This window comes from Heliconius melpomene, chromosome 13 (assembly GCF_056956725.1).
Source record: "Heliconius melpomene rosina isolate 202511_hmr_F chromosome 13, ASM5695672v1, whole genome shotgun sequence".
NCBI classification, from domain to species: domain Eukaryota; kingdom Metazoa; phylum Arthropoda; class Insecta; order Lepidoptera; family Nymphalidae; genus Heliconius; species Heliconius melpomene.
In genome coordinates, this window is record NC_140401.1 from 12,463,608 (window position 1) to 12,480,326 (window position 16,719).

General features: G+C 33.7%; 3 protein-coding genes and 1 non-coding gene across 5 annotated transcripts in view; 3 read left to right on the forward strand and 1 right to left on the reverse strand.

Moving 5' to 3' along the window:
• LOC146533001 (hemicentin-1-like) overlaps positions 1-8,646 on the forward strand; it is a 30,591-nt gene extending 21,945 nt beyond the window's left edge. Inside the window, exons 37-46 of the mRNA XM_085196058.1 lie at positions 3,400-3,562; positions 3,717-3,833; positions 4,205-4,299; positions 4,621-4,743; positions 5,007-5,120; positions 5,487-5,586; positions 5,890-5,997; positions 6,417-6,545; positions 6,883-7,008; positions 7,285-8,646. Coding sequence (XP_085052184.1) covers positions 3,400-3,562; positions 3,717-3,833; positions 4,205-4,299; positions 4,621-4,743; positions 5,007-5,120; positions 5,487-5,586; positions 5,890-5,997; positions 6,417-6,545; positions 6,883-7,008; positions 7,285-7,361 — 1,152 coding nt within the window. The 3' untranslated portion in view covers positions 7,362-8,646. The remainder of the gene's footprint in view (positions 1-3,399; positions 3,563-3,716; positions 3,834-4,204; positions 4,300-4,620; positions 4,744-5,006; positions 5,121-5,486; positions 5,587-5,889; positions 5,998-6,416; positions 6,546-6,882; positions 7,009-7,284) is intronic.
• Positions 7,540-10,463, reverse strand: LOC146533002 (uncharacterized). The gene is made up of 6 exons (XM_085196071.1): positions 10,047-10,463; positions 9,726-9,937; positions 9,373-9,425; positions 9,194-9,292; positions 8,865-8,965; positions 7,540-7,909 (listed from the first exon to the last, which is right to left on the reverse strand). The coding sequence occupies exons 1-6, from the start codon at positions 10,103-10,105 to the stop codon at positions 7,810-7,812; spliced, it is 624 nt and encodes a 207-aa protein (XP_085052197.1). The 5' UTR covers positions 10,106-10,463; the 3' UTR covers positions 7,540-7,809.
• LOC146533003 (U1 spliceosomal RNA) lies at positions 8,467-8,628 on the forward strand. Its single transcript, XR_014878728.1, has one exon. It is a non-coding gene; the product is annotated as a U1 spliceosomal RNA (small nuclear RNA).
• Positions 10,398-14,984, forward strand: LOC146533004 (centromere/kinetochore protein zw10 homolog). 2 transcript variants are annotated; one of them, XM_085196069.1, is made up of 5 exons: positions 10,398-10,516; positions 10,627-12,138; positions 12,698-12,901; positions 13,103-13,368; positions 14,754-14,984. In XM_085196069.1, exons 2-5 carry the CDS (start codon positions 10,632-10,634, stop codon positions 14,964-14,966), a joined length of 2,190 nt encoding a protein of 729 aa, XP_085052195.1. In that variant the 5' UTR covers positions 10,398-10,516; positions 10,627-10,631; the 3' UTR covers positions 14,967-14,984. The 2 variants fall into 2 exon arrangements, with proteins under 2 accessions (XP_085052195.1, XP_085052194.1); XM_085196068.1 differs by having other exon boundaries at positions 10,453-10,560.
• Positions 14,985-16,719: the final 1,735 nt, after the last annotated feature.

The following is a 16,719-nucleotide window of genomic DNA, read 5'->3' on the forward strand; positions in this document are numbered from 1 at the left end:
TGCGCTATCACAGACCTGAATAAGAACAGTACTGCGTTGCATTTCTTTTTGATTGTAATGGAAACGGCGCTCTGTTTGTAACCATGAACCGGCAAGAGTCATATTGCTTAGGCAGGCTCCATATGTCACATCCAACGCATCGGTAGTGAGAAAATGACAGGTTGGATCGAAATGAATAAGTATTGACCGCCTGCAATTTTGTAGTCACCAAAGCAAATTTTCCATTCCAGTCAAAGGAATAGCGTGAAGTATTTAGGTTCGTAGCTTTAAAATTTTTGTTCAAGAATTTCATGAGCACAACAACAATTACAAAACTGGCAAAATTGAGAATCCCGACAAGCTTTTGAAGATTTCTGAGGCTTGTTTGTTGATCCGTCAACATTTGGTTTATTGCTGATACTAATGGGGTAATTCATCTGCAGGTAGACACTTTGTTTGTCCAAGGATTCCAATGAATCCCCAAAAACACTAAGCTCTTCTCTGCAACCTTGGATGTTTTTTCCAAATTTATCACCCATCCTAGTTTCTAGTTAGAAAAACTATCACTTTCTGCACTTGCCCCAGTAGGATGTTTTTGTCCTGGTTGGCTAACAGAAAATCGTCCAAGTAGACGATAATTCTTATTGTTTGCTCTGAGAATTTGAGTTATCCAATTCGTTATTGCTGCAAACATTTGTGGAGCCATACTCAGCCCGAATGGCAACCAGGTCATCTCCAGGAGTTCCCCGCGATAATAGAGACGCAGAAATCTCGAGTGGCTTTACCCAATAGGAAGGTGAAAATAGGCTTGTGAGATGTCTATTTTGAACAACCAATCTTTCGGTTGTAAAAATAATATATGCACTGAACATTTACGAGCTTGAAATGGCGCGTCATGACATATTAGCTTAAAGCCTTTAAAATAAAAATTGGTCGATATGAGCCGTTTCTTTCGGAACCAGAAACATTGACGGTAGAAACCTTGGAGAGATCGTTGCCTTTCCTTTGCTGTTTCATCTTCCTTATGATCTGAGTCATGTCAGTTGATTCGGGCACATGTCATTATGAATTGACAGTACCGAGGTACACCAGAGGTGGCTTTAGACTGAAAGGTATGCGACACCTCAATATTATTTTTACGACTAGGTTCGGAGCCCCTAGACAAGGTCATTGATCCCGACACTGCGCCAGGCGACCGGCTTGAAACTGATCTGATTCAGAATCTCCGCCTTTTATTGTCTTTACTTGGAGACGGTGATAATGCTCGTTTTCGTCCAACCTTATCTTGATCACGTTGTCTCGTGTTTTGTCGAAGGGAACTTCCCTTATAACAACTTTGAAAATTGCGGATATTCGGTGTGGCCGAATGAAATGAGGCATGTAGCTGGTAACTTATTAGCCACCTTGCGGAGGGGCTGCATGAGAGCAATGTGGATGCGGGTAACTGCGGTTACACCAAACTGAACCCTGCGAGGGCTAAACATTTCGATTGGGCCCCTGCGAGGGGCCGTCTGACTTTTTTAGAGCTGCCTGCGAGGCAGAAGTCATATTTGTTTTCTGGGCAAGCTGCATGAGAGCAATGTGGATGCGGGTAACTGCGGTTACACCAAACTGAACCCTGCGAGGGCTAAAAATTTCGATTGGGCCCCTGCGAGGGGCCGTCTGACTTTTTTAGAGCTGCCTGCGAGACAGAAGTCATATTTGTTTTCTGGGCAAGCTGCATGAGAGCAATGCAAACGCGGGTAACTGCGGTTACACCAAGCTGAACCCTGCGAGGGCTAAAAATGTTGATTGGGCCCCTGCGAGGAGCCATGTGACTTTTAGAACTGCCTGCGAGGCAGAAGTCACATTTGTTTTCTGGGCAGGCCAGAAACACTTGTTAATTCCACCAGCATGTTCTAAACTACAGTAAACTTTTCTGCGCTGAAAAGATTAGTAGCTGACGGAGGAACCTTGCGAAGATCGGATTTAGCAGCCAAATCCTCAGCCAATGGCCACAGATTAATTGAATTAGATCTGTGGAGCTTTTATGAAAATCGGCAGACGAGCAAAGAGCGCTTATTAAAACGTCATAGTTCGACATGTCGCAATCTTTCGCCCACGACAGTAGAACCCGTAAACCATTTTGTAAAGCTTCCAGTTGCTTAAAAAATACACATGATTAAGGCAGCATATGTCTTATCGGCGTGATTGAGATGCCGAGGGTTTTCATAAGAACCCGTTTCTTCATTAATTTCAAGCCCGGAGGAAAAATTGTACCTACAATTTATTGAACGTCCGCGTATTTGATATCAAACCAATCACCTTTATTCAAATGTATATGATCAATAAGCATTGAAGGCCGTTGAAGCCTTAGGAAATAAAAGAATTTCAAAAGAGAGAGTCAAATCATTCTTACAATTAACAGATCTTCCAGAATTTTCATGAACGATCTCATCATTTATACGGTCACTTTCCCCCTGCCATAAGCGATATGACATGATCATTATTAAAATCTGCACCCACTTAAAATCAGCACTCACGTGACAATGGCTATTTCTCTGGAACACGACCTTTCCACTTTCTATTCATTATATTTCTACGGTGTTTACTCTTCGAATCATTTGACGAGGAAGAACTACTTGAACTTAAGGACCTTCGCCGCTGCTGATTCGGTGAGAAAGAAGTTCCCGGAACCACGGACACTACATTGTTTTCCATGCTAAACACAAAAAGGGAACACTATTCTCCTAAACAAGATGAGAGAATGATTAACTTTTATTAAAAATTTATCAATTAGTTACACGAAACAAAGCCGTTAACATTTACGAAAGTAAAACGTTAATAAAATATAAGAATAAAAATCTGAACATAGATTAACAAATTATTTCGGCCTACTTAGCCATATAATTTCACTATTCAATTTAATATTTAATAAATTAAATGAACGAAATGTGAAGTGAAAAGAAAAAATATACATTATTATAATAAAGTAAAAACTTACTTGTATAATAATTTTAGAGTCGGAATACGTACTCGGATGACGACCGACTCGGCGGGAAAATAAAACGCCAATGAATATTTTTACCCACGGCTGTCAAAAGGAAGGGACTGCCAAGTGGAAGTGACGTCAGGGGAAAAAGGCGTGGCCTAAGAAGGAAGTACAGGCGGGAAACGTAGTGCCTATCTCATTTAATAAGCTTCGAATAAGGGACAGTCAAATTAATAAATATTTTATAAAAAAATTTTTTCTGTAGAAAAAGTATTTATTTACGACTCATAAATAAATAGTAACCACGCGTATATGAATTTCCAGGTTCCTTGGTAGGAACGTATGGCTGAGTGGCCAGAGGACTTGGGCGGTAAACAAGAGGCGCGGGTCAGATTAAAATTTTTAAGTTTTTTAAAAAATGTCTAATAAATTCGGTACATAATTTCCAGGATATACAAAAACTGAATGACAATCATCCAAACATACAAAACGTGCAATCCACAAGTGTGGTCGCGTTGTGGGACGCGCGTGTTACGCACGCGGCGCAGTACATCTGCGTGGCGGAGAACAACGCCGGAACCGCGCTGAGACGGTACAATGTGCGTGTTAAAGGTGAGCTTAACTTGTAGAGATAATTCAGTTATTAACTATTCTTATTAAATGGTGAACGGAGTGTCTTAACACTATGTTCCCTCTGCATATCCTGCTGTGTGCGGGATACAACGTAAATATAAAATAAAATTTTACATTTTCTTTTTCTCCTCAGTGCCAGGCAAATGGAGTTCCTGGTCTCCCTGGTCGTATTGCAACGTAACGTGTGGTCTCGGATACCAACGCCGGGAACGACGCTGCCAGTATGTCGACGATGATAATAATGTTTTTGGTACGTGATATTATTTGAAAAATAAAACTATACTAAAGCGAGGAAATTAAAATGATTCAAATTCATAATACTTTATATTCTTAGTTCTTTAGTTCCTTTTCAGTATAAAAGTTATAATTTTATTATTTAACAAAAATATACCGTGGTAGCGAGAAAGCATCTATGATCTATATGCTACACATTTGTAAATTTTATAAAAGATTTATTTTTCCATTATAAAAAATAATTTAAATATAAAGTAGGTATCTAATTTCATATTCTCGCCTAGCTTACTTGTCATACATCTACTTACCTTTAGTAGGTACATATGATTGTTTATTACTCGTATAATTCACACTTAAAATATTATTATTTCTTATTTTATTTTACAGATGCAATGAGTCGTCCTGATAAGATTATTTTAGACGAATCAGAGTGTAAAGGCACAACAAATGATAGGAGAAAATGTCACATGCCGCCGTGTGAGGTAACACGTATTTGCTTAAATATAGAAATTAAATCAGTTAAAATACTTCTATTAAAATTTTGACATTTAAATTATACCGCGTTAATTCTTTCTCATTAACGTTTTTTGGTCCATTTTTGCAATTCTGTTTTCGATAACTACTTTGCTTAAATTCACAATGTTGCTTAATAAACAAAGGGCGAATAAAACATATTTTATCATTACTATCTTTTCTTCCGTAATTAAAAAAACTTACAGAGAAATGGGAACCGAATCCACAACCGTCGCCTTTGTGCGCAACGACGGCCTCCCAAAATTGTAACAATTAATTAAAATTAAAAGGAAGAAAAATCCCGCTGGTCTTCATGGTCCAAGTGGGGCTCTTGTTCCGCCACGTGCGGCGTTGCGACGCAGGCGAGGTCAAGAAAATGTCGAGACGATAAGTGCCAAGGTGACAATATACAGGTAAATATATCAATCATATTTACATATTTAAGTTTAATATAAAATTTGTACAATTTTTGTATTACAGTACTTATTTTAGTATTCCTTTTAAGTTTGTTAATGTTTTTCCTGATTATAACAGAAGAGAACTTAGTGATAATATAATCTATTCTTCATTTTCTGCGAAGTATTGAAAATATTAAATATTTCCCCCGAGTGGGAATCAAACCCACAACAGTCAACAACGGATTTAATATTAAAAACAATACTTCTTATTATTTTAGATTAGAAAATGCTCAGGTCTGCCTCCATGCAGATTCCAACGGACACAAACAAACGACGACGCTTACAACAACGGCGATGTTGATGAAGTTGAAGAAAATATAATGACACATACTGTAAATATGATTTTTAATGATTATTTTGTAGAAAATAGTATGTTATAATAATATTTTAGTAACCTATTGACATTTCATATAACATGTTTAATATCAACTAGTTGAAGTTTTATAAATATGACCGATATAAATATAATATTTGTATTTATTTTCTTACAAATAGGCGAACTTGGGGTAAATACTTAGCTTAATTGTCCAGAGTCATATTTTAAAATATTCTTGGATTTTCAATTTTGAATATAGTTTTTTTTATAAATCTTAATAATGCTGGGCATAAATTATACTTAAAAGACGAATATTACTATAGTTAAGAATTTCGACATAGTTCTATCGCTCAACTTAAAGAGTAAATTTTTTGCTCCATAGAATTCAGATTATTTACCTGAAGCAACATTTGAAATAAATCCCGAAGCTAATATTCCAGAACATCCCGACGATGGCAATAGTGATTTCTACATTCCTCAAGGTATACACTTTTTGATTTATTTTTATACCATATTTATTTTAAATTAAGCTGACTCTCTGCTCTTCATCATCATCATCAACAGCCATCTTTTGTCCACTGTTGGACATAGGCCTTCCCCAATTCTCGCCACCACACTCGATCCTCAGCTTTTCGGACCCATTCGCTTCCTGCCAATCTCTTTATGTCGTCGGTCCATCTCGTCGGCTCTGCTCATAGGGCCTCTTTAAAATATAATAATTAAAATATTTTAAATTCATTTTACAATCATATTTAAGAGGTTAAAAAAAATAATTTGCTCCATAGACACAATAGAAGGAGTATACTACGATGTGAACGTGACAAGTAATTTAGATGGCAGCGAGCAGGGACCTTGTGAACCTGGATACGCGTACATTAATGATAGTTGTCACGGTAAGATTAATATAATACAATAAAATTAGTAGTATTGTCAAAATTAGTAGTTTGTTACTACACATTATTGGTTTCCATACAACGTAACATTGGCGAAATGAATTGTGCTCAACTGGCACGCTCGAAACGTCATATTCCAAGAATTCAATTCACTTCACACTATTGTTATTAGTGTAAAATTATAAAATGCTCGTGCATTAGTACTGGTGCGTTTAAAGGCAGACGTTTGACGCCATGACGCCATTAATCTAACAATGCCGTAGTCGTAGCCTCCTTAAAGATTTCGATTTCCTGAACTTTTGTACATTGAGCATTCGGTATAAAAATAATCATAAAATTAATCTGGGCAGCCATTCGCAGCCGCAGACTCGTCGACCGTACTGCATTTTATATTTTAAATGTATAATATGTATATACAGATATAGACGAATGCACCATAGACAAGAACGCGTGTCATCTCACGCAAGTGTGCGCGAACGTGCGTGGGGCGTACCGCTGCTCGTGCCCGCGGGGGTACACCTCGCTGGGGGCCGGCGAGCGGTGCCTGGGTATGGTTTTATTATTATTTGGTAGAAACTAGAGTGAAGTTTGTTTTTTTCTCTATGCTTTGTATGACTTTTCTAACAATAACATTTATTTTGTTAATATATTTTTTACTTCATTTAGATTTTATTTTTTATGAATGCTAATATGATTACAATGTTACAGTGTGGGTATTTATACCCCTTCACATTATAGTGCCACGAGTCGTTCTCGTTCCGATCTCAGTCTATTAAATATATTCTTATAAGAGAAATTATAGCTTTCTTACTATCGTTCCGGCCTAGTTCTGGTCCAACCACACATATAAAAATATTTGTCATTCAAGAAAATGACCCATTACAGATATAAACGAGTGCCAGCAAGGCACGCACGGGTGCTCGTATGCGTGCGTCAACGTGGCGGGCGGGTACGTGTGCGCGTGTCCCGCGAACTTGAGACTGCATACTGATCGACACCATTGTGTTACACGTTAGTATTATTGTGACTACAAAATCTTTTTTAGAAACATTGCGTGTTGAACGGTGGTACTAAACGCCGTGCTTTGTCTTGATACCAGAGTAAATAGTAAGGTAGTAATCACTCCCCCGAGTAGGAATTAATCGTTCGCTTATAATCAGATGCTGTATCGCTGCGCCGAGGACGGCTTCTTTAACAATTACTACCAGAATAATTAATTATTAACTAATTTACTGACACTTAACTATATTATTCTATAATAATTACTATTCTATTATTTTATTTTAGCGTCATCGTACAAAAAACCTTTTTCATATGAAGACATAGAAGACGAAGATTATCCAGAGAGACAAAAGATACATTAGTACAAAATAAAACCGGAAATAAATTTTCACTACAAATATTATTGGTTATTTATTGAACAAATTAAATTATTTTTTATTAGTTGTTTTATAAATTATATTTCTTATTTGTCACCCTACTCCTAAACGACTAATTGAGTCGTCGAATTTCACTTAACAATAATCATTAATAAAACACACATTTTTATTTAATTATTTATTTATTCCATGCATGTTGTTTTTCTATATTAATCTAATAACTGTAACAATAAATTACACTTAACTTATATTGTGTGCCTTCTACTTCTATATAATCTTCCTTACATCTAGAAATATTACATCCCGCTCGAAGGACCAAATTATAACAAAATTCTAAAATGGTGACCTAACTATGTGAATTATTTTAAATTGTTACTATAGTTGAACATTAAAATTTTTTTTAGTATTCATTTTATTAATTTTATATATCTTATTACGTAACGATGGGCGGTAGGCGTTCGTTGCAAAATATTTTCCTTATAGGTCCTCGCTTTGGGTCCAAAACTCTCTCGTCATTTTTACGGGGAATATGCCTGGAATGTTATTAAAATTATGATTTTATTATAAATATATAAAAAATTATTAAAAAAAATTTATACCTATATGAAATAATATATTTAAAAGTATTTTATATATGACAAAAATATTTAAAATTATTTTAATTCATTAATTGTTCGATTCGTATATACGATGATTGTGATTTCAGGGTGACGCTTAAATTATGTAAAAAAATTTAATGATTATATTTCAATTATTAATACATATATATTTTATATAAGTGCGGCGTTTGATGTTTTTACATAAGTTTGACGAAATTCCGCTGTAATAAAATGAGTGTAAAATAGAATGATATCAAAAAAAGTTACGTATTTTAAATTTGTATCATATTTGGGGAAGAATCACAAAGTTATTTTTGGATTAATATAATGGAAGAGATTGAGCGAAGCTGATAGAGACAAAAATGTATAACCATGAAATTGTTTTCCAAACGCGCTAATAGATAGCGTTGTACAATATCTCACGATTCCTGAATCGCGCTGGCAAGTTTTTCTCAAAAAACATGACGACCTCAAAATTTCGCCGTTCAGGCATACTTACCTGGCGTAGGGGACACCGTGATCATGAAGGCGGTTCCCCCAGAGCGAGGCCCTTCCATTGCACTGCGGTCGGGTTGACCTCTGCGATTATCCCTAATGCGGATAACTCGGACGCGTAATTTTTGGTAGTGGGGACTGCGTACGCGCCGTCCCCCTTATAAACATTAAATAAATTATGTGGCTATTTCGCTACAATGTTCTAAAATATCTTTTAGAGCTTTAGGGCTAGGGGTGATATTGTCTTGTGTATATTAAAAATAGGAATATTATGTTTTACATTAAAATATCTCAGTTAATAAGTTTTCTTTACATTTTTTGAATTAATTAATTAAATTTTCTTATATTTGTCTTACATTACCTATTGATTATTTACTTAATAGTTACTACTTACTGCCAATACGATCCGTTCTTTTGAAGACGCATTATATTATTTTGACAAATCATCAATTCGTTTTGTAAGTAAGTACGTTGATCGTTTACTCTTACAAATAGCTGCAACATGGAAACAGTATATAATTTTAATCGCTGCTCGATAGTCATAGTTGTCATGTTTATAATTGTAATACGATGGTTGAAAGTTCAATTTTTATTAAATAAATATATATTTGAGTAGTTTTGTTTGTCCATTTCATTTATTTAATCAAATTATGAATATAGATTAGTTTTATACTAACCAAAAATACAATGAATTACTGAGAGTACTACTTAATATCTATATACCTTAGATTCTGAATCGAGTCTCCATTCTCTGCTACGTAAAGTGCTTATCAAGTCAGTTTTTAATCTCTCGAATCGTTTCACCGTTCGTAATAATTCAGCCTGAAATAAAAATATATCAAATATTTATAATAAATACAATGTATTAAATAATATTTGTTTAATCTGTAGTCTATACTCACTGGTGTAAGAATGTCCAAATTGATATTTAAATCGTCATGCTTCAGCTTGCAATCTAAAAACATAAAATAGGACAGGAATTCGGCCGAAGTGTCTTTAGGAATAATGTGTCTTAACACTAGGGTCATTAAGTTCCCTTTGCCTACCCCATTATATGCGAGATAAAGCGTCAAATTAAAAAAACATGAGTAAAGTGGTATATTAAGCATAATAATAAAATATACTGTACAGCATAAATCCCAATCAGGAAAATATTTAGTAAATTCCAATATATATTTTTATTTATGTAAGCGAAAAATAAAGAAGGAAATTGATACATGAATATAAAAAATAGTGTGAATAGTGTAGACCCTACCAGGTCCACAAACTTTGGCTCCTCTGATTTTCTCCTTTAATATAGGCAATTGTTGCTTCAACGTATCAATAGCTTCTAGTAACTGTTTGTGTTTTAAACTTTCTTTCTGTAAATCAAGATCCAAGTCCCATGGATAGTCTGCCTTACGCAATTCTTCTTGTATGCAAACTATTTGTTTTTCTATTTCACCATTTTGCCACGCTGCAGATTCCCTGTTTTTTTACAGAAAATATTTTGAACTTGCCATTTTCTTGTTTATTATTTATGTAAATAATCTATTTACAAAAAATATACTTATATATTATATTATTACTTATTTACCTGCATGTCTTTTCATGTTCTAATTCAGTTTTTAAGTTTTCAATTTCATGATCATTCATTTTAACCTTATTTATAAATTATTGTTAAAAGAGGCGAAGCTTATTTAAGAATCTCGGATATAGGTGAAGGTCTTAACTCTGTAAATAGTTAAATCAATTGAATCATAGCAACCAAATAATATCATGTTAAAACTTTATCAAACTGTTAGCAATAAAATAAATTATTTTACTTTATTGATAAAAAAGCTTACGCATTATAGAAATTATGATAAAAAATAAAACAAAAGTTACGACTTAACCAACTCCATCAAAGTTAAAATAGATCTATACCAAATTTGTTCTTTATTTGAATATTTTTTGCAGTACGTATCACTATTTTAACTATAATCTGTTAAAATGATCTGTCAAAAGTATTAATCTGTGTATTGAATGGAGTTGAAATTTGAAAATTCGAATCGAACGAACGAACCGGTAGAAAATAGAAATTAATTATTAACGTTTTGATTGTTATTTATGTATGTGTAAATTGTTAAAAATATAATTTGTTATTTATTAATTATTAATAAATCTTATTTATACAGAAACCATGAGTTTACTCAGTGCAGTTTTACACGAAGCGGACAAAGTGACTACAAACGAACTGAAAAAGTGTCGCGATGAATTACTGCCTGTTTTAAAAGACCTCACTGAGAGAGTGCAAATGTTATCTTGGTCTTTGCAGCAAAATTTTATCGATACCTATTTTCATTTTACGCCTACGAAAAGCCTTGAACAATTAAATTATAAAAATCGCAAGCAAAACATAATTACTGATTACGAAAAATTTGAGGAAGATATCAAAAATCTACAAGAGAAATTCGAAAACAAAGAGGCAATAGAGGAGTTTAATAATAGCTGTAAAAAATTACAACAGCTAATGAAAACTTTTAACGACTTGTGTGTTGTTTGTGAAGGGAAAACAATATTTTACAAGGCTAATCGTGGTTTTGGTAGAAATAATTATATGGATGCAATATTAAGTGTTAAAGAGTTTCAAAACAAATTACGCGACCTTAAATTCGATGGTAACGGGACAAAGGCATTACACAACTTGACTGATCAAGCAGAAAATTATCTGGCTCATTACACAGCACAATTAAGTATAGAATGGGAAGATATTTTTAGTTGGTCAGAAAAAAAGGGAGTTCATTTTCTTATATTCTCCCTTTCTGTACAACAGAGTGATCCCACTCTCAAACAAAATATTTTAAAAACTCTGTATTACACAGAGAGAATAAATGCTGAGCTTGCACTGTTTTCACATTTTTTCATAGATAAATTACTACACAATATTATAAGACACAACTGTGAAATATTCACAGAAGATTATATTGGGGCATTAGTGTTTAACATCAAAATAAACTTCAATGATATGAAAAGACCTAATTTTCAAACAGTATTTAATAATTTAACAGCAATATTTGAATTTCTACAATCAACTTTAGGGTCCCAATTTGAAGCTGAAAGAACATTTATTGAAGTATTTTATGACAATATCAGTGAGAAATTCTTCAGTAAAATAATTGAGGATTGTATTAGAAACAATTTGCCATCATGCGATAGCAGTTACCAGAACTATAAAAACATTGTTATGGAACTTGATTCCTTTAATAAATTTCTGATTGAATTAAAATTTGTTGAAGCTGATAAATCACCTCTTAACAAATACATAAATGACACTGAATGTGTATTATATAATAAAAAATGTGACAAATTACTTTCTGATGTTCGTAGCTTGCTTAGTGATAGCTTATCCTATGGCACTATAATTGTAGGAAATTCTTTTGAAACTGGCAATGATTCCATTTTTACTACTTCAATTAAAGAGATTGATTATGACCTAAATAATCCTTTGTTCTTACCGAGATGTGTGATATCTCAAAATGTAAAGAGAATAATGACAATGATTGTTGAGCACTTAGAAGAGAGTATCAAGCTGCCTGAGAAATACAGGAATCAATTAGTAATGTATATAAAAGATATAGCAGTCATGTACCAGTGTATAATACCCAAGAAGTTTAAAGTTAATTTGGAGTGTTGTCCTCTTGATATTGGTAAGAAACTTTTTATAAAAAATATTTTTAAAATTGAGACCAGTGAGCACAGGGACACAAGCAAGCGACAGTAAACGCATCAGGTTACGGATTGGATTTCTACTCAAGGAAATGATATGTTTAATATTTTCATTTCTTCTCTCTGTTAACAAGGCAAATTTGAAACTCAATACAAAATGCCTTCAGATTCGATGCATATTGGAGAACAATATTTTAACACTAGCTCTCCCTCCCTCTGCTTACCCTGCTGAAGCTAAAGGAAAATGAAACCATTATGGCACAACATCTGATCACATCGTCTGATGATGAATCTGGTAAATGCAAAGGTTTTGGTTTAGATGCCCACTAGAGGGATTAAATTTAAACAAGAAAAGGTGGTAGTTGTCTATTACCCTGGGACCCATAGTATCTCAAAAATTAGGTGTTATCTATCAATCAATCAATCAATCTAACCATATTAGGTTCCCTTTGATTACCTTATGCTACATTTGCAATACAGAATGAAACTAAGAAAATAACTTTAAAAGTGAAAGTATTCATTATTCTAATCTGGTTTCAGCATTATTTTTCAACAACTGTTTCTACTTGGCACACAGTCTCTTGGGACCTCCATGGAAGAATACCATGCCAGCTGAACTTGCAGATCTTTTAAACACAATGCTGTTGGAATGTATTCAAGACCTAAGAGTTCTTGGATTAGAGAAAATGTCACTTTATTTGCAAAACCAAAAGAATGTTATTATTGAGAAAATTCAATCTAATGGTAATCATCATCATCATCATCAATCAATAGTGTTGTAAAACTTATACAATTAATTTTCTTGTTTTGGTAGAAAGTGGGCTTGAAGTGAATGGAGTGTCTCTACCTACCCTGAAATACAATATAACACAATCTAATAAAAATTTAAATTTTAAATATTTTTTTATAAAACTTTTTTTTATATTAAACCAACATTTCTTTCAGAACTACCCTGGACTCATGCATCCTATGAAACATTAGACAGAGCTATCAATTACTCTACTACACTCATGCAAGAACTAAAATTAACTTGGCACAACATATTACCAACAAAAATGTATGAATTATCTGTCTGTACACTCATTCAAGCACTATGTGAATCAATGTTGGAGAGGATATTTGCTAACACTAAACCAATTTCTGAAGATTTAGTGTATGTGATGGTTGTTAGATTTGAAGATACTATTGCTGAAATTAAAACTTTATTTGAGGTAAAGTTGCATATGTTTGTTTTTATATTTCTGCTATCTATTACTGCTATTAGGCATCAAATTCTGCCTCAGAATACATTAATGTCATTCATAAAAGTGGAAAACAGCGAATGTTTTAACAGTAGATTCTCTCTGTCTATAATAATATAGGCAGAAAGAACTTAAGTGTCCGTTCCTCACTTTCCGCTGACTTTTTTGAGGCATAGCGTGTTGATTTTGCCACTTCGCTTTTGTCTTAGTGAAAGAGATAAAATTATTAATAACTAATAATTCAATACCTGGAGTGGGGACTGAACCAACAACCATCATGTTACAGTGCCGCTGAGCCTGTTTGCCCATGACAGCCTCTACTGCATAAGCTCCTGGGGTAGTGTTTTTAAATCTCACTTGATTCAGCTCGAAAGAGCTCAAAGACCAGTACTCAAGGTGATGCTTAATAAACCTTTCCTTTAGCCAACCCAACCTTTAAGCTCTATCAGGAAAGTAACGTCCTTACCGTACGTCAATTATTTTTCTTAAAAATAGCACTGAAAACACATCAAAGAATAGCGTCCTCAGTAGAGTATAATGCTCTGATTAACCATAGAAACTTTAACTTTCCACTGCCTAGTATAAAGTCTTGTCTTGCTAGGCGTTTCAGTCCTTACATTGAATTATTTATTTACAATAAAATTGCTAGTGCCTGTGATATTAAGCTTTGCTCGTTAAAAAAAGCTAAAACTAAAATTTCGTCATGGCTCGCTACCTTAGACTATAATACCACTGAAAATATTTTATCACATATACAATAGAAACTTATTATTAATTTTATTAATACTAACTGTAATTACAATTTTTCAAAAAAAAATCATAATTTAACTATGTTTTTAATAAATTTCTAAATTTGTTATGATTATTTACCTTTTTACTGTATTATCTATATCTTTTATACGAGTATCAACATTGAACGTTAATTGTAAAATCATATATTGGAACCCACGATACAGGAATACCTAGTGTGGGTACCATCAGATGTAACAAAAATTGTGCATGTTATTTGTTTATAAATATCTTTTATCTTTATCTTATTATTTAAGTTTTGAAAGGCGAAACTCAACGCCGTGCTTTGCGTCGTAACCAGGGCGAGGAAATGAAAATATTAAATATGACATTTCCTCATGTGGAAATCGAACCACCTGTCGAGTTTACCTATTTAGTTATGTAAATATTTTCTCTTCTAAAAAATGTGAGCTGGCTGAGCTGGCTCTATCCACATAATATTTTATATAACCCAAAGTGGACAATCCCCACTTTTTGCGCCTTAGGTTCAAGACATTGAGTGACTAAACTCATTCTGTACTATCACTTAAACTGTATACTATAAATATTGTATATCAAATTTCCAGGAACCTATACAATTTGAAACAAAAATCAATGTGTGGAACAAATTTATTAAAATGCCACAACTACTTAAAGCTCAGATGCTTGAAATAGCTAATTTATGGAGCAAAGATAAGGAACTTTCCCAAAGCTACACATGTGAAGAAATAAGACTTATAGTCAAAATGAGGTTCCCCGATGACAAATACAGATTAAAAATATTGAAGGAAATACAATAAATTATATAAATATTTATAGATTCTTTGTTTTATTTTATTATTTCATATTTAAAGTTGCATGCATATAAGTGCAAAAGGGAAAGCATTAGAAACGAATGAAATGCACTCTAACAAATGGTAATATTTGTAATGAAGTATTTTTTATCTTAACGTTGTAGGGAAGGAAACCTGGACATATAGTGTTAAAACATTCCGTTCTCTTTATGATATATCCTCTCCACTGAATTCCAGTGATTCCAGACATTGCTTATTACTTGGCGAAACTCCACATCGCCATAGAATGCAATACAACAATAATTCGGCGGAAATTGGGTAACGAAAGTCTTTTAAGGCGAATGGAGTGGCTTCACACTAGCCTCCCAGGTTGTTCCCTCTGCCTACTCTGCTATGTGCGAGTTATAGCTTGAAAGTAAAAAAAGTTACTTAAAAAATGTCTTACGTATTTCACCGTTCAACTACTAGTACCCTCCTGCACTTAACTATAATACAATTTTTTATTAAAGTATTACATTTTTTCAACATTTCATAAATATTACATAAAATTTAACATTCAAAATGGAACAGTTTACTGTACTTCCTATTTCCGTTCTTCCGCAAATACCAATAAGAAAATCGCTTTATACCTACTTATATAATAACGTAAACAGTCGGCACGCAAACGGCAAAATGCAAAACTTGAATATTATCCTAGAGTTTCCCCACACGAAAGTGACTAATTATATAGACATGAATGAAGGCCTGACGGTGCGCGGACGTGTCTAGCTGAACACGATGGTTGGTAGTTCAAAATTGACCCAAAAAAAAAACATAATTACGTATATTTACTTAATACTAGCGCCCAGCTCGCAGGTCCGCCCGCTCGCAGGTCTGCCCGCTCGCAAGTTCTAATCTGCATTATTTTCGTTTTATAATAATAATAATATTTTACAACTCTAACTTGGAATCGTTTTTAAATGATTCAAATTAGCAAAAAAATACATTAGACCTTTTTTGTAGATCGTTTAATTTCCTACAAGAATATGCATGAGCTTTTACATCGGTAGTATTCGTTTAATCGCAACAAAGTTTCAAATGATACAAAATTCTCTTTGACATCTATATGGCGAAAATCGCGATGAGACACTTCTTATGTATTAATATAAAAAATTAAGAGCTGCCCTTTTTGCATATGTATTTTTTTGGAGTCCAGAACATTTTCATTATAATTATTAAAAAAACATTTTTGGCCCACCCTAATGTTTATGTAGATTATTTAAGTGTATTTGGGGAAAAGTTTATATATTACTGTAGTGTAGTAGTAGTTTTTTACTACTACATTAACTTCTAGCATGTTGTCATTTGGGCTTAGACAAAGAGAACAAAACACATTGCGTGTTGAGTGGCAGAACTCAACGCCGCGGTTTACCTGAGTTAAACCTGAGCTGACTTTACGTCACAGTCACGTCACAGTCACATATTTACACAAATATGTCCTCGAATGTGTTTGTTAGCACAAAGGGGTGCCCCTTACACCTTAAATAAAATATTTATTTAAGTTTATATTTTGATGCTCTCAAACACGCAACACCTCCTGAGTTTGGCGGAAAATGGGGAACGGAGTGTCTTAAAATTAGGTTTCCTCTGTATACCCTGCTGTGTGTGGGATACGGTGTGAAGCTGATTCAATTTAATTTTAATTAATCTTGATCTATAAACTAACATTTTTATTGTTAGTTTAACTTATATATCTCACGCTCCCTAAAAAGGGTGTTTA